This window comes from Falco rusticolus, chromosome 5 (genome assembly GCF_015220075.1).
Source record: "Falco rusticolus isolate bFalRus1 chromosome 5, bFalRus1.pri, whole genome shotgun sequence".
NCBI lineage: Eukaryota > Metazoa > Chordata > Aves > Falconiformes > Falconidae > Falco > Falco rusticolus.
Genome location: NC_051191.1, coordinates 30836066 through 30859453, shown reverse-complemented (window position 1 = coordinate 30859453; position 23388 = coordinate 30836066). Strand labels below are relative to the sequence as shown.

General features: G+C 35.6%; 1 protein-coding gene across 4 annotated transcripts in view; it reads right to left on the bottom strand.

The window, feature by feature from the left end:
- The window catches only part of PPP1R12A (protein phosphatase 1 regulatory subunit 12A), a 121906-nt gene that overhangs the window by 23397 nt on the left and 75121 nt on the right, over nt 1–23388 (bottom strand). For 3 of the 4 annotated variants that reach the window (XM_037389021.1, XM_037389018.1, XM_037389020.1), the window contains 12 exons: nt 21890–21964; nt 21363–21451; nt 21081–21238; nt 17759–17886; nt 14178–14393; nt 13327–13421; nt 10248–10370; nt 7728–7889; nt 7095–7271; nt 3308–3398; nt 1212–1409; nt 866–1034 (listed from right to left, as the gene is read on the bottom strand). In XM_037389021.1, coding sequence (XP_037244918.1) covers nt 866–1034; nt 1212–1409; nt 3308–3398; nt 7095–7271; nt 7728–7889; nt 10248–10370; nt 13327–13421; nt 14178–14393; nt 17759–17886; nt 21081–21238; nt 21363–21451; nt 21890–21964 — 1681 coding nt within the window. The remainder of the gene's footprint in view (nt 1–865; nt 1035–1211; nt 1410–3307; nt 3399–7094; nt 7272–7727; nt 7890–10247; nt 10371–13326; nt 13422–14177; nt 14394–17758; nt 17887–21080; nt 21239–21362; nt 21452–21889; nt 21965–23388) is intronic. The other variant, XM_037389019.1, reaches the window with a different exon arrangement.

Here is a 23388-nt window from a genome sequence, read left to right as displayed (position 1 = left end):
ACGGAGACTTGATCAATGGATCATTTAATCAGATCCTCTGTAAAACAAAACTATCGATTTCAATCAGTAATCCTATTCAAGTTACCAATCAATAACTTCAATTAAAGTATTTCTCCCAAGTCAACTCTAGCAGGCTTCCAACAGAGAACAGATCTCACTGTATGTCAACAGCCTCCTCCTTTGACAGGCAACCAATCAGGCACAACATCTCTGAGAATTATAGCAGGTGATTCACATGTGAAATGAGGGCAAAAACGTGACACTAGAGAAAAGCTTTTTTCTGACTTCTGAATCACGCAATCTGATCTTCGGCTAAAGATACTTCACTGGTTTACAGAATCTATTAAGATAGATAGAAATACACCACTGGACCCCCCCCCTTCCCTTTATTTTCAACTGTTCATAAAACGCTGAGAGATCATTAAGGCACCATTCCAATCCTCCAGTGTGGAAGGACTGAAACAAAATCCCAGTTATTCAGCAATTTTTTAATCAAGTAAAAATCCTCCTCAATACCTGCAAGTATTTAAACACTGAAACGTGGTATTTCATTATAGCTGGTGTGTTAAAGCAGAAATGAAAGCATTATGTGGATAGTGATGGCAGTGTATTCGACATTTCTATGACCCACCAATGGAAAACACACAGATGCACATATGAACGGCTGCAAAGCACCAGCAAGTACAGGAAATCTTTCTTCCTCTGTACACACAAGTTTTAGAATTTCTTACAGAAGATGGGAATAAGATACATCCTCAGTGGTCTTACATATCACACCCCATTTTGAACTACCTTTACAAACGTAATCTGCTCTTTGTCAATTAAAACAACAACAAAAAAACCCCTTCACAAACAGTACTCCTACCTCTCTCACTTTCCTTTGTTCCACTCCGAGAATAGGCAGAAGTTATACCTATAAGGCTGTTTGGTCTGTTTAGTGGACTTGGAGTTGAAAGAGAGCTAGTGGAGGTGGACAGCGAAGAGGTGGATGATGAAGAAGTTGAAGTTGAAGTTGGTCTATAGCGATGATATGGCTATTCAGCAGAAAAATGTCAAAATTAATTTACCAAGATTAAACAAATAAAAGCTACAGGGTATTAAAACATTTAAATAGATAAATAATTCTTACAGTAGTACCAAAATTAAAATATCATAGTTGGAGTTAAGATTCATATAATTTCTCTACCTAAAGAGACCCATCATGAAAATACCTCTTCAACAGTTCGGGAATATCTTTGTCTATAATCATCATCTTTAGTTTCAGATTCTTTTTTTTCTTCTTGTTTTTCTTTGTCTTGCTTTTCTTTCTCTTCTTTTTCTTTTTCTTCATTTTCCTGTTCTCTGGTTCGTGTGGGACGACTTCTTCCTATAGTTTTTTCAGCTTCTTGAAGATCTGTCAGTGTTACACCCTGTGAAAAAAGCAGCCAGCAAACATTCAAATATAGCACTCCTGTTAATGTAGATGATCACATTATATAAATACATATTTTAAAGACAAAATTCAGCTTAAAAAGAAATAATTCTATCTATTAAGAAATCACTTTTACCTATACATTCCACCTATAAGCTCTTCTCTTGAATCCTGGAACCAAACGTCCCCCTTTGACTAGTGGGAAGTGTTTGCTGTAATGAGGTCTATCACAGATCCTCCCAGCAACACAATTTTTAATTGACCTAGTACCTACCAATCATGTAGAAAATCATACAGAAATCATTTAAGAACCCACTAGATCCTTCCAATATCATCATAAGCATACTAAATATTTTTGAAAGAACCCTAAAAATACAATTTATACAATCTAGATTGTATAAAAATACAATCTAAAATACCAGATTTTTAGAAATGTTGATAGTTTACAAATTCACTCACTGCAACTGGATTTTTAGGTCAACAAAACATAACAAATTGCATTGACAGCCCCAGAGAAAGTTAAAACTCATTTCTTATTTCCTTGTTATTCTGAGGCTCAAAACTAGTATTGAAATAAGCTCAGAAAGCAAATATTTTTTTGAAGACAGCTTTTCTCTACTGCACTTTTCAGCTGATAATATCTGAGATGCTGCTCAAAACACTTCACAACCTATTCTTCAAAGTCAACTTTGCAGCTTATCAGTTATTTAATTGCTTTGTATGTTGATGAAGTTTTAATACAGTAATTTACGGTAGTTCCTTCACTATAAAGATTCAACAATAATTGGCTTGTAGTTTGACCATCTCTCAGGGCTCTGAGTTAGTATCAAGAAGTAAAAAAGAACTGCAGTAATATAAAGTTTTATCAAGCAGTGTGGCACTCTCAATAGGAAAGAACCAGAAATATTTGAGGGGTTTAAAAACTGCAAAGATTTGAAAGTAACATCAGTAACCAATGTAGATATAGACTTGGCCTTATAGCAGATAAAGACGATGACTAGAGTATTTCTTTGTGCTATGTGCTGATTATTCTCAAGTTTGTCAGCAGATGCAAAAAAAGGTGGGTAGACAGACTCCAGAGGATAGTTGTTGGTGATTGCTCCACTGCCCAAAAATTGTTCAAGTACTGTTTAAAGATAATCTATTTTGCTACTGTCACATCCTTCCCTATATGAGGATTGCACTGGTTGCAATTCAACATGAGGTAGTTCTGATAGAAATTTGGAAGAACCACAAAATGTATCAGTGTGTAAACTAAGACAGAAACATTGAAAGGAGACACGTAGTTAGATTCTAGATTAGCAGCAAGAAACAAAACCCCCTTCCTTAATACTCTTCCATATCCACAGAAACTAGGTTGTATGTGTTTATTTTCCACTATCATAGACCTCATTAGCTATCCATGTGTTGGTCAGCTCAATCACATTATCCTGAGTAGTCCCTGCACAGAAAAAAGACTTAGAAATGGAAATAAATACTGTACTAAGTAGTATAGGAAGTAAATATAGTATTAAGTCTTCAGCCAAAAGCATATAGCTGTTTAGTTCTTGAAGGTTTCAGAGTCTTAGATTTAAACATCTACATAACATCCTATACAATTACTGGAGTAAGTCATTTTAACATAATGCAATCAAAACCTTCCTTTCAATTTTGTATTAAGTCACTCTTCAGTGAATACAAAAAGCAACTTTCAGTACACAATGAAGGGTCCTAAACCTTTCAGGGAAGAAAGGTAAAAAAAAAGAAAGAGGCTTTATTACATCTGGTACAAGTTCTTTTATACCAGGAAAAACCATCAGTTTATTAGGAGCTTCACTGGGAAGTTAAAACATCACTATACTCAGGGACCTACATGGGTATGGTTCTATAAATGTAGAAGCTTTAATGAAACTATACCTGTGTAGATCTTCTAGACTGTCTTGCTTGCCTGGATCTAGCTTTTCTTTGGGACTCTGACTCTTCATCCCGTACTGGAGTGAGGTATGATCTAAAGAGTTAATTACATACAAAATTGGCAAATGATAATTTTCATACAAATTTATTGAATTGTCAGAAAAAACCCACATTATATGACTAGAAACCAAAGCAGTAAGAAGAAAGTCTTCAACTATGTAAGACATTATATTTTAGACATTTAATCTATATCAATGATTTATTCATCAAGATAGAAACCTTAAAACTCAACATATATACAGTGTTTTCCTACTTTAATTTAGATTTCTTTTTACCACCTCCAAATATAACAAGCTTTTTTGTTACTATGTTAGTTAAGTCTACTAACATAGGGGTAAAGGACCACTGAGATTCAGCCAGTTACACATTTATACATAAAATACATATGTGTGTGTATTAACTTTTAACATAACTTGTAGGCTTTTAGAAAAAGCTAAATGAACTGCTAATGCAGAAAACCTAATTGCACCAGAAATTAATTTTTTTAATTTAAATTAACCAGAGATTAAACTTAGATCTATTGCACCAGGGATTAAAAATCCTTGAGATGGTGGTTACCATATTTTCACATGAATCAACCATGCTTCATAATCCAAGTCTCTTTCAAAAAAACTGCTTAAAAATAAATCCTCATGAAATCCACAAAAATCCTGCAGACTAAGCAGGTAATTATAATCAAAGCCAAAAGGCTACTAGAGTAGACATACAAGGTACAGACTCTTTAAAGATTCTCCAAGCCAGGTAACTGGGGTGGAAAAAAAAAAAAAAAAAAAGGAAAAAAAAAAAGACAAGAAAATGAAAAATAAGAAATACATGTATACCTCCAAATGTATAATTGTGTGTATATGTATGTAAGTATGTAAAGCTATCATGAAAGAAATTAAAGTTTTTAATGCATTTGTTGATTTTCTATTACAGCATATTCTGGGAATGCTATTATAATTTAACCATTTTTTAAAATCCTTAGATTAGCTAAAATCAGAAAAATTTGAAAAAGCAGAATCAGAAGGTTGCTACAAGGTTGCACAAAACCTCTCTGAGCTTCTTTAGATCATAAAATTAGCTCCATTGAAATTGGTAGAGTCAGATTCTGTAACGTTTTCTGCTTGTTTGTATTTTAAAATCTAACTAAGAATATTTGTTTAACGATTCAGTAATTGGCTAGCGATTATATTCAAAAGCCATCACCTATTAACACAAATTACATATTTTTTAGCTTTAGCACATACTAAAACCAGTTGTAAAACAATTCTCAGTTTTAAAAATAAACTTTATTTACACAGGCCTATTGACTACTACCAATGTTCTATCTCTATTAAACAAATTACCCCCAAAACACAGGAGAATATTTCTAACTACCTGCTATACTCAAAAATGTAGAAACACCTTCTATCTTATGACACATGTTAAAAAACCTCTCACTACATTAATTTGATTTCCCTATCCTGTTTTCTTGCAAACAGTGTTTTGATAGACTTTCAATTTTCCTAGAGCACTGGGCCCTACCTGTTTTAGGAAAAGGGTGCCTGTTATCTGCTTCAGCTAAATGACCTGAAATAGTACCTACCTAAGAAGTTTGAATGGCAGAGCAGGTGTAATCTTTAGGGCTTGAAAATTGCTACTAATTACTCCATATAACTTGCTCTTAAGTAACTGGTGTACATATGCCTACCCTCCAATAAATCCAAAATACTTCAAACCTCACTGAGGGAAAATTAAAACTCACAACTTGCCAGGTGCACACCACAGCTGCTTTAGAGTAGGAAGTGTCCTCCCCTAGCATCCCTCGTGTATGCCACACAAGTTATTATACAAAGGTTTAAAGATTCAGGTTTGTCATTCTCTTCCCTGCTTCTCTAAACCAAGCCTAAAAAATCAGATAAATATAGCTTCTTCAGCTACTCTAAGAAGGATGCAACGTTACATGCTTCATTACTAAAAGCAGTTTATAAAGTCTTTACTTTTCAAATATTCTTCAAAATTCTGCTTCAAACATACTTTCTAAATATACACTTTCAGTCTATAAGTATGGATAAAACAATTTCATTTCTTAGGAAATTATTTAGCATATACAGACAGGTTTTTCATGTGCATATAAACATAAATAGATACACATAAGCACATATATATATGTATCTGTGTTCATATATATATTTATATATAAATAAATAAAAATATGCATGTGCTGGTATTTAGAGCAGTACCTTTTCTCACATGCAGTAATTATTCCAGTTTGGCTGATTCCTAAGATTTAATGGATATCTTAATATGCCATCAAGAATGCATCTGCAAGAGCGTATTACACAATTGGCCCAGAGTCAGACAAAAACAAGGAACTTCAGGCCAATTGCAGGTATCTAAAATGGATGTAGCATATGCGCATTAGTATACACACACTAGTGAGAGCAAACAAGACAGCAAAGCCTTAGTTCTAAATTTCCTTGCTTTCCTAGCTCATATGAGACTTAAATAGCATTTGCATTTTAAAAATGGAACTGCTTTTGAAAAAAAATGCATTTTGTCGGTTTCAGTTTTGATTTATTGGGTTCAATCAAATTTCTCTATGGAAAATGCAGGTTCTGACTGTGGTTGTTATTGGAATGGGTTGTAGGCACCTGTGGGAACCTCCTGAAACATGGTGGGAAAGAAAAAAAAAAATAATCCCCATTTCATAACAGTTACTTCATCTCAGTTTTGGGTACGAAAGGAAGGCTATGGGAAACAGACTATCCTAAATAGGCCTAAAGCTATGAAGAGTCTTTGAATGTTGTTGCTGCCTTAAGTGAACCAAGAAATGCAGGTTTCTTCTGTAACAGCAAACAGCTTCATTACCTCCGTGAACATCCACACATCTGGCACTGATAGAGGAATTACATTTCAAAACTACTTACAGTAGCAACACAGAAATCTGAACTTGCATCTCAGTGGAAGGTTGAAGGATAAACATATATATCCAGAAGAACCACCACCCAGGGAAAGCTAACAGGATTTAACAATCTCGTGAAATCTTACTTTTGCTTCCATAAATAGCAGGTAACAAGTCTTTACAGAAACATAAATACGCACTAATCTTAACGCATTTCTGTAACTGTAACAGAAACCTGACCATATTCTTAAAATAAAATTTCTATCAGCTTCTTACTCATTCTTCATACTGAACAGCTCTTAAACCATTGCGTTTACAACTGTATATTATGTTTCAACTGAAGAGACGCTAAATGATGCAATGAAATAATCTGAATGTGTTGAGTTCAATGCTCTTTTCTCAGTACTGCCAGGCACAAAAAATGTCTGAAAAAATCCTGCATTGTAACATAGCATACTGCCAGGATTACAGTAGCTCAAGCAGCAGCAACTTGTAGTAAGCAACTGATTATTGACTTTTCTTATTTTTAATTCAGTCTTTTTCCATAGTTCCATTATGGGCATTTTTAAGATGACTCATTTTATCTATTAACAGAAATACAAAGATGAAAATACCACATGCTAAATGAGAACCCAAGGCCAGTCAAAAATATACAATATCAAAGTTCAAATTTAATGAACAGTCTCTACCAGTACTAAGCTCTTACATAAATTGAGGCATATTGATAGTTGCTTCCATAAACTGCATGCAAACAACACTGCTTTACATACTGTACTATCCAAATTTGTGGTAACCAACACATTCCTTTAAATAAAAAAAAACACCAAACTTTTGTATAAGAGCAACATTACTTCCTTTACACACCTCCGTCTCTCCCTGACCTCTGATGTTGAGGATACAGTGCCAGAAGTAGCTGTAGTCATGGCTGTGGTAATGGCTGTAGCATTTACAACAGATGGTGCAACAGGAACGGTCACTGCTGTAGGAACACTGTCCTTTTCTTTCTCAGTACTATCCTCAGCCCACAAACGATTTGAGGTACTACAGCATAACAAGCAGCAACACAAAAAAAGAGAAAAGGAAACAGCTAAACAATGAAAGCACTTTACTAAACAACTAGTAACATGTAAATTGAGGGATGGATTTTTTTTTTTTTTAAAAGCAAACTGAAAAAATGTCTCTACTGTGAAAGCTCAACTTGAGCTATTAAATTTAATAAATGAAGAATTATCAGTTCACAAAAACTGAACTTCTATTCTTCATACCCTTGTAACATTGGAATTATTCTTTTATACCAACATGGCTGTCACTTTACAGAAGCCAGCCATTCACAATTTTCAAGCCAAATTGTATAAAATTGGAACAAATTTGACAGGAAAGGGAAAAAATCCAGAGCCCCAGGATCTACTAAACAAGAACGCATGCACATACATAAGCACACAATAGACCTGACAAATAAAAAAAAAAAAAAAAAAGGAAGTGTGCTGGTGCCATTACCTGCTTTGCACACCTGCTGAAGTAGAACCCGTTGTACTCTTTGTAGTAGTGTTTGCGCTGGCAGGCAGTGCTTTCTGAAGACCAGCAGAAGAGGTAACTGTTGATGCGGTACTTGGAACATTAGAACTAATCAAATCATCTTGTCTTCTTCCAAAGGAGCCACTGAAGGAGAGATGTGTACAATGGATGCATTCATATTATGTACCTTTGCTCAGTAAAATATCACAAAGCTGTGAAAGATTCATTAAATTCCTGCCCATGTATTCTGTGTCTCAGTTGAATCTGAGAAAATTCTGGGGCAAAAGATGCATTTTCTTCACTATTTCCTTGACTGGGACCTTTAATCTATGACTTCAGAGGGCAGCAGAAGTGTCCCTTAGTCCTGACTGTTTCTTCACACGGAGAGGAGACAAAAAATGGAATCTTGCCGTTTTATGTATGATTCTCTTGATTGCATCTACTGAAGTGTTCCTATAGGGCCCCCAATATCCCACTTTTAAATCTGCTGCTTCACTCACACTGAATACCTCAGAAAATGCAAAGTTTTACTCCACAGCTTAATAGAAATGTCATCAATATCACTCCTCTTATAATTTTCAACCAACTAAATGTACTGCCTTTTAAAAAACTTTAGTAATTCCCAGAAAGATTAATCTCCTACTCAGGTTTTTCCCTTGCTCTTCAAGTTGTAAAGAAGATCCAGTCGTTTCCACATTTTAGCCAGCCATTGGTTCTGGATGAGCAAATTCTGCGTTATTAAGTCAGGATGTTTGCCCATGACTAAACCCCTGAACCCACAGTTAGAACAGTGAGAGCATCATATCCCTAACTGCACAAGTTGTAAGGAAAGATGCTTCTTTGTCATTCTGCAATTGATAATTTTTTCTGTTATTATCAGTTCTGTAATGCCAAAGAAAAAAATAAAAATACATGAAAAACTAAAGAAATACACCACTAAAGCACCACATGCAATTTAAAAGTGATGCACATATTTTGTTTCAAGACTGGATCGTAAATATTGATAAAAGCCAACATGCAAAGACTGTTCTCATATATCAACTCTTAATATATTCCATCCAGAACAGGATACATCTTTCCTAAATGCTAAATGCAAAGTTAGGAAAATCGAGTTATCTTTTTAAGGCAGGACGTTAACAAAGATGTAAGATAAATTATGCTGTATGAAACAGCCTGACTACATGCCGTTGACAACATAAATGTCAAGACTAAAAAAAAAAAAGGTTAAGTACCCATCACCATGTACATCAGCAGCACGTATCAATATCCAGTGAGTAACTTTAATCAAATAGCTACATTAAAACTACACAATGGAGTAAAGTTAACTGTGTAGTAATCTGCAGGATATGATTCCTTCTGAGAAAATCCTGCAAGAGAGGAACCACAAACACCTGAAAATTATTTTCCTATTAATAATTTACTTTGCATTAGTTTGCAAGTTAGTTTTACATATGCATTTGTCCTGGTTTCAGCTGGGATAGTTAATTTTCTTCTTAGTAGCTGCTGCAGTACTGTGTTTTGGATTTGGTGTGAGAACAATGCTGATAGGACACTGATGTTTTTAGTTGTTGCTGGGTGATGTTTTTATTAAGTCAAGGACTTTTCGGTTTCTCAGGCCCTGCCAGCGAGAGGGCTGGAGAGGCACAGGAAACTAGGAGGGGACACAGCCAGCGCAGCTGACCCAAACTGGCCAAAGGGATATTCCATACCATGGGGCGTCATGATGAGTATATAAACTGGGGGAAGAAGAAGGAAGGGGGGGGACATTTGGCATTATGGCGTTTGTCTTCCTGAGTAACAGTTACATGTGCTGGAGCCCGGCTTCCCTGGGGATGGCCAAACACCTGCCTGCCCATGGGAAGTAGTGAGTGAATTCCTGGTTTTGCTTTGCTTGTGTGTGTGGCTTTTCCTTTACCTATTGAATTGTTCTTATCTCAAACCTTGATTTTTACCTCCCTTTCCAATCCTCCTCCCAATTCCACTGGGTGAGGGGGAATGAGTGAGCGGCTGCGTGGGGCTTGGTTGCCAGCTGGGGTTAAACCATGACAGCATTCTATGATGCTAAAATCTAGCACTGTGGAGAGCAGCCCAAGACCTCTGATACTGTCACAGAAAAATCAAGATTCAACAGAGACAATATTTTTCCCCTTTTCAGATACCAAGCAGAATTACTTCTATTCCAACACTTAAAATAGTTATCTTTGGCTACTGAGCTAGTCTGGAAAGAGGCAAATGAACCTCAAAGTGAAATAAACAATAGAAAAAAGGAAGAATGTAAGTTTAATTATACAGCAGTTGCTGTGACACTCTAAGCTAGTAAACATGGTGTAGTTTTAAAATCAGCACAGGTATTGCATCAGCACAAGTACATACTTTGCAAATATTATGAACATGGCACCATTCAGTTTTAAACTGTTCTTACAAAGTGATTCAGTACTTAATTTGTTCCTGTCAATTTGCAAACATTTTGATTAAAAAAAAGAGAAAGAGAAAATCCCGCACCTTCTTTGATAACTTGTGTTTAATGATGTAGGACCTTCATTCAAACTGTTTTTCTTGACATCTTCCTCCCATTTTCTCCTGGTGTAGGAACTGCCACCACGTATTGAGCTAGCAGACGAGTCCCTGTAAAAAACCAAAATATTTTAGTTTTGCAAACTTGTATTAAAGAAGGTTGTTCTTGATTTGAGCTGAAACGGAGCTTCAAATTAAAGATTACAACCCCAGATAACACACTTAACCACACGAAACATTAATAAAATGACCTTTATGGACAATAATTTTCAAGCTCCTGTGGAAAAATACTACATTCATACTAACACTGTTAGAAATATAATAGGAAAGTAGCACCAAAACAAAAACTGCTGAAGAAGATTTAATCAACATGAAATCAATCATCAGCTTTTATCTTTGACCATTGCTGGCTCTGTTTTTCTCAAAAAAGGAACACGAGACTTTTCTGTTTGCCTCAGATTATGCAGTTCAAATTAAGAGAAAACTACCCTTGTTTTTTAGAAACTGATTTAATGGGATTTTTCATTCTTGGATGTTATAAGAAGTTGTTCAAAAGCTGACTAGGCTTTAGAACTCATGATACTGAGTGTAAACAGGCCTGTAGTAGCTATTCCTGAATGGCTCGTCATGTATCATTAGCTGACATTACTTTAGTCATAAGAAATTTCCAGCCTATTGTTGCAGTTTATAGCAGCAAGAAATAACCTTGCAAACATCTACTTAGAAAAACTACACTGAAAATTGATACTGAGATGCAAAAAACTGCATTTCTAATAAGGTGTCAGCTCAAGATGTAAAGCAAAATTCAGATATAAGGAAGAAAACAAAATGTCTTTCACAGAACTATATATAAAAGGCAACCTGGTGTGTGATGGAAAATAAAACAAAATTTTGTTAAAATGTATTTTATGTTCAGATACCTTTGGCCTTCAGAATGTACTGCTTTTTGTATAAAAATTTATGCTAGCACTTCTGCAGTCAGAAACAACTTTAGAAAATGAACAAAAAAAGGCCAAGGCAGTGTTATTTTTCACCACAAAAGAGAAACACAAATTCTGAGGTATCATCTACTACAGAAAGGTCCTGCTGCATGAAAATTTTTCATAATTAATGAAGATTTCACTTAGCCAGCACACTACAGACTTCAAAACTTTTGCTGTAGTATTGGCTACTGAACTGAGGCTGGATGTCTGAGATTTGTTAATCTAAAAGCCCAGCTAGGACTCTTGCAAGTCCTTTCCATTACTCGCAGTAGGATGTTAGCTGGATTACACTACATCATCAATAAACTAGGCAAGCAGGTGTTCAGACAGGTAGAACAAGAAGCCAGCAATAAGATAAGCAACCAACAAGGATAAAGATCTGGGATAAAAGGCAGAAACCTTAATAATTTATTAAGGTACCTGTAGAGCAGATGATTAAATTTTACATGTAAACAAGGTCAGACTAAATGTCAAGTCTCTTATGGCTTTAAGTAAGTAAGCTGGGTTATCTGCCACATCATACACTAGGCAAAGTATTGGTGCCTATATAGGCTGGCGTAAAAGCAGGCTTCTTCTCTGGTACACCAAGGAACACAGAAAGTTCTCTGGTCCATGCTGGGACTAAAAAGCCTGATGACTACAGTTCACCCAATGCATATGAGGAAAAATGGCTATTACATTTACATTGCTGTTGCTGATACCCATCTTTGGAACTATCTGTGAATAAATCATGACGGTTAAGACTGGCGCATCAAGGACACAAATAAACCTCGACAGTGAAGCAAAATTTAATCCATTTGTTACAAGCAATTAACAGTTTCTAAGAAAAAATTGCAATGAAGTATTTTTCCCAATCTTAAGGTATCATCTAGTTAAGATGCTTTTGGAGAACAAGAGTTTATGAGAAGGATAAAAATTGAAATAATATTAATCGTTCTTATAAACAAACCGAAACTGACAAACACAGTCTCAAAGAATATAGTGCTCCAGAGGATGACAAGCACAAACAGAAAATCCAAACTGCCCTGCGATAGAAATATAGATTTTTAAAAATCTGGCCAAGTAATATGAGAGATGCTAACAAACTAAGCTAAACTTTATGGGAGTGTGAGAGCTGGAATATCCCTGTTTTGAAACAGAATTTGTCACCCAGAGACTAAACTTAGGCAATAGTATTCTATAACTGTAAAAAAAGCCAGTATTCATGTGTTTGCACAGAGATGAACCATTCTCCAGAGTAGCAACAAAGAAGCTCCTCTTCAGACATAAGGAGATTTATCAGTCCTATACACAATTATTATAATGGCACATTTTTAGCCATGAAAAGATTTTCAGTTCAGGTCATCCTACACTCAACTATCTAGAGACAATCCAACAGAAACAACACATTTGGGAGACTTCTAATTTTTGTACTATGCATTTGATATTAACTCAAGAAAATATCCAAGTAGAACCTCAATAAAGGAGAGAAGTGAAAAATGGGGAGGTTCTGACAATGCCATGAAAGTACCCCAAATCCTAATTGGCAACAAGCCTATGCATCTAAACTTTTTGTTCCTTTTATACTGAAAGCTACAGAAGAAATACCAGCAAAGAAAGTAAAAATCTCCAAAAGATGACAACAGGTGAACATGTACACAAGAAAACCAGAATAATCGCTTTTGTAACTGAACTATGGTTTTTGTAAATGCAGTATGTTTTTAAGCCAAGACTGTAAGAAACACAGCATTTTGTCATTACCCAAAGTAACAATGGAGCCCAGTAGCAGCACCCCATGGCTCAAGACAAAGCAGTAAAATGCTTTTAGCACCCTTCAGTAGTTTCAGTTTATGACTTCATATTTTGGACATTATTTATTTTCTCCCCCAAGAAGACAATAGCCATTGCCCAGTTCTGCTCTTGTCATATAATAATGTGGATTTAAAAAAGGATCATTATAATTTACAAGATCAAAAACATTCAGGAATATGATTACCCTATGGATCGGCATACTCTATAAATTAGCATTGTTTTAAAATCTGTTTGCTAGCCACTCTCAGATCAAGTCATTTTATATTTAACAGAAATTGTAACTTCAGAGTCACCTGTTTTCTTTTTCATCAATGTCAGAGGTACTGGCCAGTCGTCTTGGTATTGTAGGTGCAACATATGCAAGTCGAGTTCCTTTTCCATCTTTCTCCTGAAAGACATGTACTTTTTGTTAAGTGTTACTATTATTGATTATACTGCTGTTGGCCAGAAAAATCATCATTGTGACAACTTCAGCTGTATTTATTGTGACCCGGTTATACAAATGAGTTTCAAGCTTTAGTTAAGTATCAGGACTATAATGGGAAAAGGAAGTTTTATTTTTCATTTTAGCAATGTAAATTACTTGATTATTTTGCTGCGGTACAATTCCAACACTGATTACTGAAAGCAACCGTTCTAGTATTTTTATATAGTATTATATTTAAATGTGAAAACATTTGAAGATTTGTACTTGAAATAGAACCACAAAGTTCTATGCTGTTCATTTACCTGTTCCATATTAGTCCTTCACTCTGTTTAGTATATTCACATTTAATTACAGAACTAAATCTTTGTAAATAAAAAATTACTATGGAATAGAAACAGAGACTCCTTCATGTTAAGAGTCTTTCAACATCACTCTCCAAGTGATGCTGAAACTCAAACCACTAATCTCCATTAACTGTAAGAACTACTACTAGCATTGCAAGTCCCAATAAAGGGAAAAGCCCCAAGCCTATGCACCAGGTCACGAGACAACGAAGGTGCATACTACACTTCTAAAGAGACCACACAGAAGCTGCATAATTTTTCAGAATTTTGGTAAAGAATAGATGTGTAGTACTGTCTTACTTCTAGAACACAATCTATACTAAGTAAGGTAGATCAATTCCTCAAATTTCTGTTTCACAATGAGAACGATTACCTTTTCTTTGTTGTCCAATGAAGAGGAAAGTCTAGGACTTGAAGCAGAACGCATAACACCTGCAGAGTCCTTTTCTTTCTGAGCTTCTTTGGAAGCAGTAATTTCTGCAAGTGCACCATAGCTACCAGTTTTTCTAAGACCTAACCTCCAGGAAGCAGGAGATTCATCTTTCCTCTCTTCTTCTTTGGGAGAGACCTTGGCTGTAGATGTTGGAAACTATAAAACACATGCAAATGAGTTTGTATTATTAACTTACGCTACCTGTGGTAATTCATGCTCCTTGCAGAGACTTGAGAACACAACTGTTTTTAATAATCATAGAAGTGTTGAATTCATATGGGAGTTGCAGTAAGACACAACCTACACACTCTTCTCTTAAATTAGTTAATGAGATAAGAAATGTAAGACTGGACAAAGTATACTACTCTAGAAGTTAGCTTAGAAAAAACCACACTTTGTAATACACACTGTGATCATGAGATGCAAACTTAGAAACATGCAAATCCATTATCAACAGTTTGATTAAATATGTTATTTTGCAACCTGTATGCAAACCTGTGCACACCAGAACCTCACCATAGATTTTTCACCCTTACTGGGCACAAGAACAATGCCAGTTTTGCGCAAACCCTGCCTCCATGATGCAGGATCTACTGACTCCACGACAGGCATGACAGGAGGAATGAAATCATACTGAAGCCAATTAAGACAAAGATGAAGATTGAAAGAATGGAAAATAGAAACAAAAGGTTGTGTTTAAGCCACAGTTTGTTCCTACGTTTATGTTATGTAGCTCTTCATTACAGCACAAAATACCGAAAAGCAGTAAGAGACTTAAAAACTTAGTAACAGATTCTTATTAAACACAACACAGCATGTTTAGCTAATTCAGAGACAGAACTACAGTTTGCGTAGAGGAGGACAGCAAAGCCTGTTGACCTAACAAGGTCCATGGCCTAAATCCTCACATTGTTGAGAATACTTGAAGATTCACATTAACATACCTCTTACCTTCTTAACATATTTTGTTCATACCCCTTAACCACATCCCACACTACTTTAGCTACCAAACTCATACTTTCACCCCCAAACTTGCCTTACTTCAGTACTGTCAGACAGAAAGCAGCATTACTGAATGCCATATAGACTGAAGAAAACCCAAACTCAAGCTTAGTACACTGCATCTGCACCACTTGTGAGCAACCTGCAGTTTGGCCATCTATGGTGTAAAAGCAGAAGAGAAGCTGCAGTAGGACGGATGGAGCAAACTGAAAAGGCAGGTGCAAGAGTATGTGCAAAATCATACATACGGTGCTGGTTTACCTTCATTATTAGTAAAAACTGTTTAAAGCCTCTTTGGTCACTGATATGAGCCGCAACTGCTTCTCTAGATCACATGTACGTGTTCTGTTACAAGATGAGCAGGCTTGATATAAATGCACACTTATTTTGTAGCTACAGAAGGCTCTGAATTTTTCACATATAGTATTAGAAAGATAACTGCAGTTTCCTTTTAACTTGCACTTTTTACCTTTAGGACCAAAAGATAAGCCATTAATTGCTGCATAATAAAATTAGAATAAGCTGAAAGCCAGCACATGAATGATTTATAAAAGGTTATCATTCAGCTTAAAATCATACTTATTTCTTATTATTATTATAAATGAGTTCTCTCCTCCACACGTTGTCATTTAATCACAAACCAAAATATTATGTCTATTTGATCATTCAGCTCTGGAGTACCAAGCCACATCCCAGCTAGCAACAATTTGGTAATATCCTATTGCTGAAGGCCATATAGCTTAGAAGGCTTTTGCGTAATATAAAATACATTCATTGCAAAGGACAAGCTAGGAAACTTCTGACTTCAAGATAAAGTTCAGACAATTATAAGAAAAACACAGTGTCTTAGTAAGTATTAGATATCTGAATTTTCTTTGCACACTGGAGAGTCTAAGTGCAGTAAAAAACCTAAGTGAACACATCCATTAAACCGCCCAACTGCCAAAATGCTTGTATTACTGAAGTGATTTCAAAAAATAAATATATGAAGTAGGCTATTTCCTTGCATTAAAAGTCACACTATATATTTGAATTCAATTCCTGTTGGTCACAGCTAGCAAATGAGCAATTACTCACAATGTCTTCCCTCCCTTATGCATTTGCTATGGTTTGTGCGGAGAACTTGCGGCTTCTGAGGTCTGCACAGCTCCTGAGCAATGCAAATGCAGCTCCCATGACAGAGAACCATAATTCCTTACTGACCCAGCCAGTTTAGATTAACATCACAAGATTGCCCTGGAATCTAGCTGTCTGCCCAGCCACAAAGCTCAGCGAGGGGAAACAGTAGTCATTGCTGCCAGTGAGCCATGCCTGCAATTCCCCTTTAGCTCTCATGTTTCTTGAGATAAAACTTGTGGACATCAGCCACAATCATTTTTGTAAAGCAGTGCTTGGGATCAGAAAGGTTGGCCCAACCCTACTGTACAGTATTACATAGTATGATGCAGTTGGGCAATATATTCCCTGCATCCGTTACACTAAAGTATACTTTGTAAGATGAATCATCAGTAGTTTCTATTGAGAATATGAAAATAGGACTCCAGTATGCTCCCTGGAGCTAAATACAATACATAATATACACAGCAGTACATCTCTCTCTGCTGTGGCTTCGGTACATCATGACTGCCATTTCTCCTCAAGACCCTTTTCAGAAGCGTCAGTAGAGGGTTACGCTTTGATTATGATGTGTATAGAACAGTTGTAATGATAGGCAAATGCCTTAATGGCTTACTACCCAGTTTCTTTGATACCTTAAAAAGTTTAACTTGTATACCACCTTCTGACTATGTATTATCATCTACTGTAATTTTTTGTCTTCAGGCATACATATCTTCCCTCTGACAAGCAAAACTGAAATAAATTCCCATTAACTTCTCACATCAAGCTGTAAAAAGCTTCCTGCACAAAATATGGCTTTGCTAGATGTGTTTTTGAGCTGTTCATTGAATAAAGTATGTGTCCCAATTCTTCAGCTCTTCCATGAGGTCCTAACAATACTGAAATCACGGTTGGGACTTCTACTTATTTCAGGTGTCATTTTCAACTTCTGTGCCTAAGCACCAGATGAATGCTTCCAAGGACTCCTGAAAGTACCTTAGTCAGGACTGCCTCCCTTGCCTTAAGTACATCACAAATATAGGCAAAAAGAGACACTAGAACTGTAGTTTCTATAAATTTTGGGGGAGTCTGGCACAGCAAAGACTTTCAAAAGATGAAGTTTAGCTTCAGAAAAACAAGAACTCCACTCACTGTGCAACAGATTTTTGTTTTTTTGAAAGGACTTATGTTGAGATATTTCATAGTTCTGTATTTTAGATCCCTGTTTAGGATCAACATAATTCAAAATTTAAAAACATTGAACATAGCTTCTGCAAAACCCCAAAATATTTTAGGAAACTGTCCATATTTTCATCAATTCACTGGATAACCCAATCCAGTTTTTATACAAAAACCAAAAAATGTAATTTTAGAATTCTATTCTTCTGTGTAAGCATACAAAGAAAGGTATTTTGTTTTACCTTTTTAACAGGTGATGTAGGTGCCCCTTGGCCACTGGCTACTGAAGGTGTGGTCACAGCTACTGATGCTGACTGCATACTTGTGGTATTCGCATTATTAGTTACAGCTGCCAAGGTTTTGGTCTTATCTGCAAAATATGTATAAGATCATGGTTTTAATTTTTTAATTCAAAATTTCTTCACTTTTACAACACAGAATTGAATTTCTTTTGAAGAAACTTGACAGTTACCTTTCCAAACAGCATTTTATTATTTGTTTCTCAGTTTTTGTTTTCCCATCTCACTCCCAATCTGTATAAGTTAGGTCCATCTTTTTTCTGTAACAGTCAGGCACGTAACATTTTTTTCCTGCTCAAAGCAGGGTCAATATTGCATACAGACCGGGTTTCTCAGGGCTTTGATGAGTCAGGCCTTGAAAACCTCTACAGACAGAGATTCCACAGCCTCCCCAAACAGCCTGTATTTTAGTAGAATGCTCATGACCATAAAGATTTAACAGTAGGAGGTATGTTCGCAATTAACAGTCAATTTGAACTACAGAAGATCCTAATTCCACATAAAACATTTATTTTCAAATAACTGTGTATGTTGAGTGCAAAGAAAAAATTTAACTGCGCAGAGAACCCAGCCAGGGATTCTGGTCATTAGAATGAGAGCTGAGGCATTTACTTGCCTTTCAGAGGTCTGACTTTCTATTTTGTCCCTTGTTTTTCCTACCTAAGTTTCATTGCCTACCTACTGTACCCTCTTCCGCTTTGTTCTTCCTGTGCATATTTCTTCCTCTGTCCCTTCTCTCTGTACCTTAACCCCACTTACGCAAACATACAGAAAATGTCATGGTTGTCACTGCACTTGCTTGAGCTTCATAATCTTATGCTTCACTTCTGTTTCACCTATCCAAATTGCACATTCTTTGGAGTGGGATGCTACATCCCATCTGTGCAGTACAGAGCAACATGGGGTTCAATCCCCACTGGTTTTGGCCCTACTATAAACATACCTTTATGCCTACACTACCCATGCAGCATAGGAGCAGTTAATTTAGAAAGTATGCAATGTTTTCATGGGGTGTTCTCTCATCTAACATTCAAATTCAACAACGTACTAATCTATGACTGGAAATTGTATCATTAATGATATTGCTATTATACACTTGTTTTAGTTATGGACATAGTTGAATAGATGTTTTGAATAATTACTTATGCAGTAAACAAATACAAATATAAAAAACCAGCTTACTAACAGTGCACTTAATGAGAAGTTCTTTTTAAACACAAGTGAAAAATGGTGGTAAACTTCTAGGGCATGGTGATTAAAAGTTCAACAGGGCAATGTAGACAGAGTATAATTTGAGATGACACGCAGGCAGATCCGGAAATTTGCAAATGAGTAAAACAGCTTTAAAATATATAGAAAAAGTTATCAGGAGTGAAAGCATGGAAGGAGAAAAATGTTTTTTTCACAACTGTATTCCGAAATTATTTCAAGGACAAGAAGAAAATAGTTGTACGCATGACTGAGCTAACATTGACTAACCTTCAAAAAACACTGAACTACCTCAAAGTAAGGTAAAAAAATGGAACTGCTGAAAATTTTATAATTCAGCATGTTTTGCTGTCCTTTAGGAGATGCCAGCTTTATATTCATATTTCCCATCTTGGTCTTACAGGCAGAAGTGTGTTTATTTTTAAATTGTATTTTCACATAATCAGAGAAACAGAGAAACAGAATGTAAGTTTTAGGAAAACACAGAAATCACAGTATCCAGGACTTCAGAATACTGAATCCTATTAAAATATTTTACAACCAGAACGCTCCTTATCTTCTTAAGATTTTTCAACAGAAAATTACTTTAAGCTGAATAATGGGAAAAAAGGGAAAGTACAAGCTTGGAATTGAGGGATGCAGCTCTGCAGGGAAAAGCTTAAAGTCTAGTTTGCCAAATAAAGTATGATAAAGCCTTGTTGATATTAAAAACCCCAAAGTTTACATAAATTAATTCTTGTGACACAGTCAAATTTTCCTGGCACAAACTATCTACTGGTAACGAAGAGAACACAGTTACTAGAGTCATAAAGTTCAGGAGACACAGTTAGTTCAGTGACTGAGAAATTACTACATGTTATATACTACAAGCACTTTGAGTTTATCAAAGCTCAGTCTCTGTAAATAAGGGATGCAAATATACCAAGGTGAAAGACTAATGATAAAACCTGACAGACATTTTTTCCAGCTTAACACTAAAATGTTGGTTTACTTCAAAATACAAAAATAATTAAGCCATAATAGACAGTTTGGTGTTGCAACTTATTTTTAGTATCTGCCTATATTAAATATTTATGATATATTGGTTACATCTAAAATCCCTCCATGGTCTTATCTTTTCAGGTGAAAAAATTGGAAAGAGTATTTTAAAATGGGAATGGACATCTCACTGAAAAGGGTTACTTATATTAAAAAGCTAAGTATAAAATATTAACAAGATCTTTCTAATCACATCTATGTCCATGTATTGTATTGCTGCACTGAAATTCTAAAATTCCTTATTAGTCTTGAACATACATTTTTAAAGACTGATTGCCTGACATTTGTTTTCTGATACGAAAGAAAAAGATGCTATGCTGTTCTTACATCACTATTTCCTTTAAAACTCTGGTAATTGTTCCAAGAACCTCCCCCCCCCCCCCCCCCCCCCCCCAAATTCAACTGAAGAAAGAAGTAAAAAGGAACATTTTAATCTGCATTCAATTCCAAACTTTTCAAAGAACATTCCTCTTGAAATGAAGTTGTATATGAAGCAACTGTTAATATTAAAATAACAGTATTTTTTCATTTCAGTATACACTGAAAATATATGCACCATTACTTTATGAATACCTGAGCCAAGACTGCCAAATTAATTGCTAATTACTTCAGGATGGGAAAACCAATTGCAAATGTTTGCACTTCTGCTGTTTCAATCTCTGCACCAGTTCCACAAGCAAACTGTGAAGCCTTCATTTCGGATTTGATTTTCTAACTTCAGTGTTTTCTGACATGCTGCTTAAGGCTTGTATTATTCCAACTATTGAATTAAAAGTATCAATTATTAAGCAGCAATCAAATAAGTTTGTTAATAGCTTTAACCTAAGTAGTAAAGACATCTGTTTGATCTGTTATGACTTGACTTTAAACATATATAAACTTGCTTTAAAATGACTGGAAGCTTCGTGCAATGCAGAAGAATAGGTGAAACTTACAGATATTTAACTCTCTATCATGTGATATTAAATAAGTTCATAAAGTAAAAACTTAAAGACAGACAATACTCCAAATAACGTACCTGTCTCTGCTTCAGATTCTGAATCGTCATCTTCTTCCTCTTCACTAGAACAACTGGATTCATCCTTCTTTCCCTCTTCTTCCTCATCTGCTTTTTCTTGCTCCAGAGACTCTATACTAGATGCATTCTTTTCTTGCTCCATAATCAATGTTTCCTTACTGAGTTTGAAAAGAAAAATACTTACTAAGACTTAAAAAATTTACTAAAGCTTGTCAAGTAGAACTTCGTGACAGCTTGTTATCTTTTTTATGAAGAGCTTATACTTCTTCCTAGTTTACTTACTTTTTGAATGTTTTCTGTGTCTGATTATTATCCATGTTGGCTGTGGATTCAATTAGGGGAGATTTCTTTTCCCGTTTTTCACTATGAAGCTTTGAAACATGTAAAAGGAGCAGTTAAATTGATTGAATGGTGTCAGTGTGACAAAATCACAATTGGACAGAAATCTTCTCCAACTACTACAAACACTAGAATGTGTATAAGCTTTCAATGTGTTCAAGTTAAAAATTCTAAAATCTCCGAAACTGTTATTCCAAGCAAGTTACTCGTCGTTGATGCTTCAGATCATAAAATGCCCATCAGATAAGAAGAACAGCACCTTCTTTTTTCCAAGGATTTTGGGTCACCATAATTGACCACACAAGGGCATAAAAGATCTTTTGATATGACTGCGGCATTACCTGAGTTGAAGTCCCAAATCAAACCTTTGTTTTTAATCTATATGCTTCTGAGCTGTACACCACAATCATGTGTACAATAAAGTATAACATACACACAGAGATATACATCTTTACATAGAAAAGGCCTACCAGATTCTGCTTCTTTTGTAATTCTTCTAAATATCCTAGAATATCTTCATCTGCCACATCAAATGCTGTCTGCCCCTGGAGAAAGGGAAGAATTAAACACCATAACTGTACAGCAGAATTTACATATAACAGATTATGATGCCTTATCACATGATGATGCAGGTAAGGAGCACATTCAGAGAGAAAAATTAGAAAGTGTAAGCCAAGCTCTATTACAAACTGTTAGTCTGTCAGTAGTTGAAACCGATTTTGCAATATTACTTTTTTGGGGGAACTGAAACAGAAACATCCATAGCTGATGAGCAAACATATTTTTTAGGAGATAAAAGCAAGACTTCAAAAAGAATTTTCTGTCCTTTGAAGGAAACCAACACTACCAACAAAAAGTAGACTCAAGGAATGTGATTCCCACAATATTGGTTCCAAACAACTATTCCAATGGCAGCTGTATGGATGGATCCTGAGCAGTTCAGTATCCTGCCCATCTTAGACTACCATATACAGCATGTTTTTTTAAAGTGTAAATTATTTAAGCAAACTTACTAAATTTAAGTGGTCATGCTTTAACATTCTTACAGTAAAACTGTATTTTACATTTTACAATCCATTTTAGAAAAGATCTGCTACAACCATTGTCCCCCCTCGGTGTATGATTTCCATTGGACATACTTGAATAAACAGACCATCATGTGATTCATTAACACAGAGTAATGCTGTCACCTGGAATTTCTTCAGCTTGCCGTATCTTACATCTACATAGTCACTGCGATTCTCAGGTACGCCAGATACCCACCGGACATGAGATTCTATCTTTAAGGTTTAAATTGGTAAAGATATAAAAAATTCCCTTTCTTCATCTCTACTTGAAGATGATAAGGGCTGAAGCTCACACAGTTTCACAAAGAAAGCCTAACTTACTTTGATACTGCAATACAATGTTTCCTATTTGGAAATGTGCATTCAAATAGAAGGCTGGATTCTAAGCAAAGTCCTAGATCCACTGGTATAATAAATGCAGCTGCATCAACGTGCTGGGTAGACACAGAAATGTTGGGAGCATCACGACAAGATTGGTCAAGTAAGTACTTCTGTACAATAACCCGCAATAAAGACAGAGCTGCCATTTTAAAGTGGTCACAGCAGATTATAAGGATAATTAAAGGTGTACGTATTTGTCTCTGCTTACTTGAGCTCCTCAAAACGTTAGCTAAAGGCAAATATATTCCTTATTACACTGTGAAAGCTATCTTAACTGGTTAGAAAGGATGGACTGTCAAACTACTAGTTTTCATATCCATAAAACTTCTGACCATATAGAAGCACGTGCATCTTTCAAGAAGCATTACCCAAAATAGCTTGAGGTCCTCTGACATTTGAACTATTCCATTTAGTATAAAACAGCACTAATCTGGAAACTAAACAACAAAATTATCTCAAGTTTATATCTGCATTATGACTACAGTTTTTAATCTGGCCTTCTATTTTTAGGTAGCTATTAA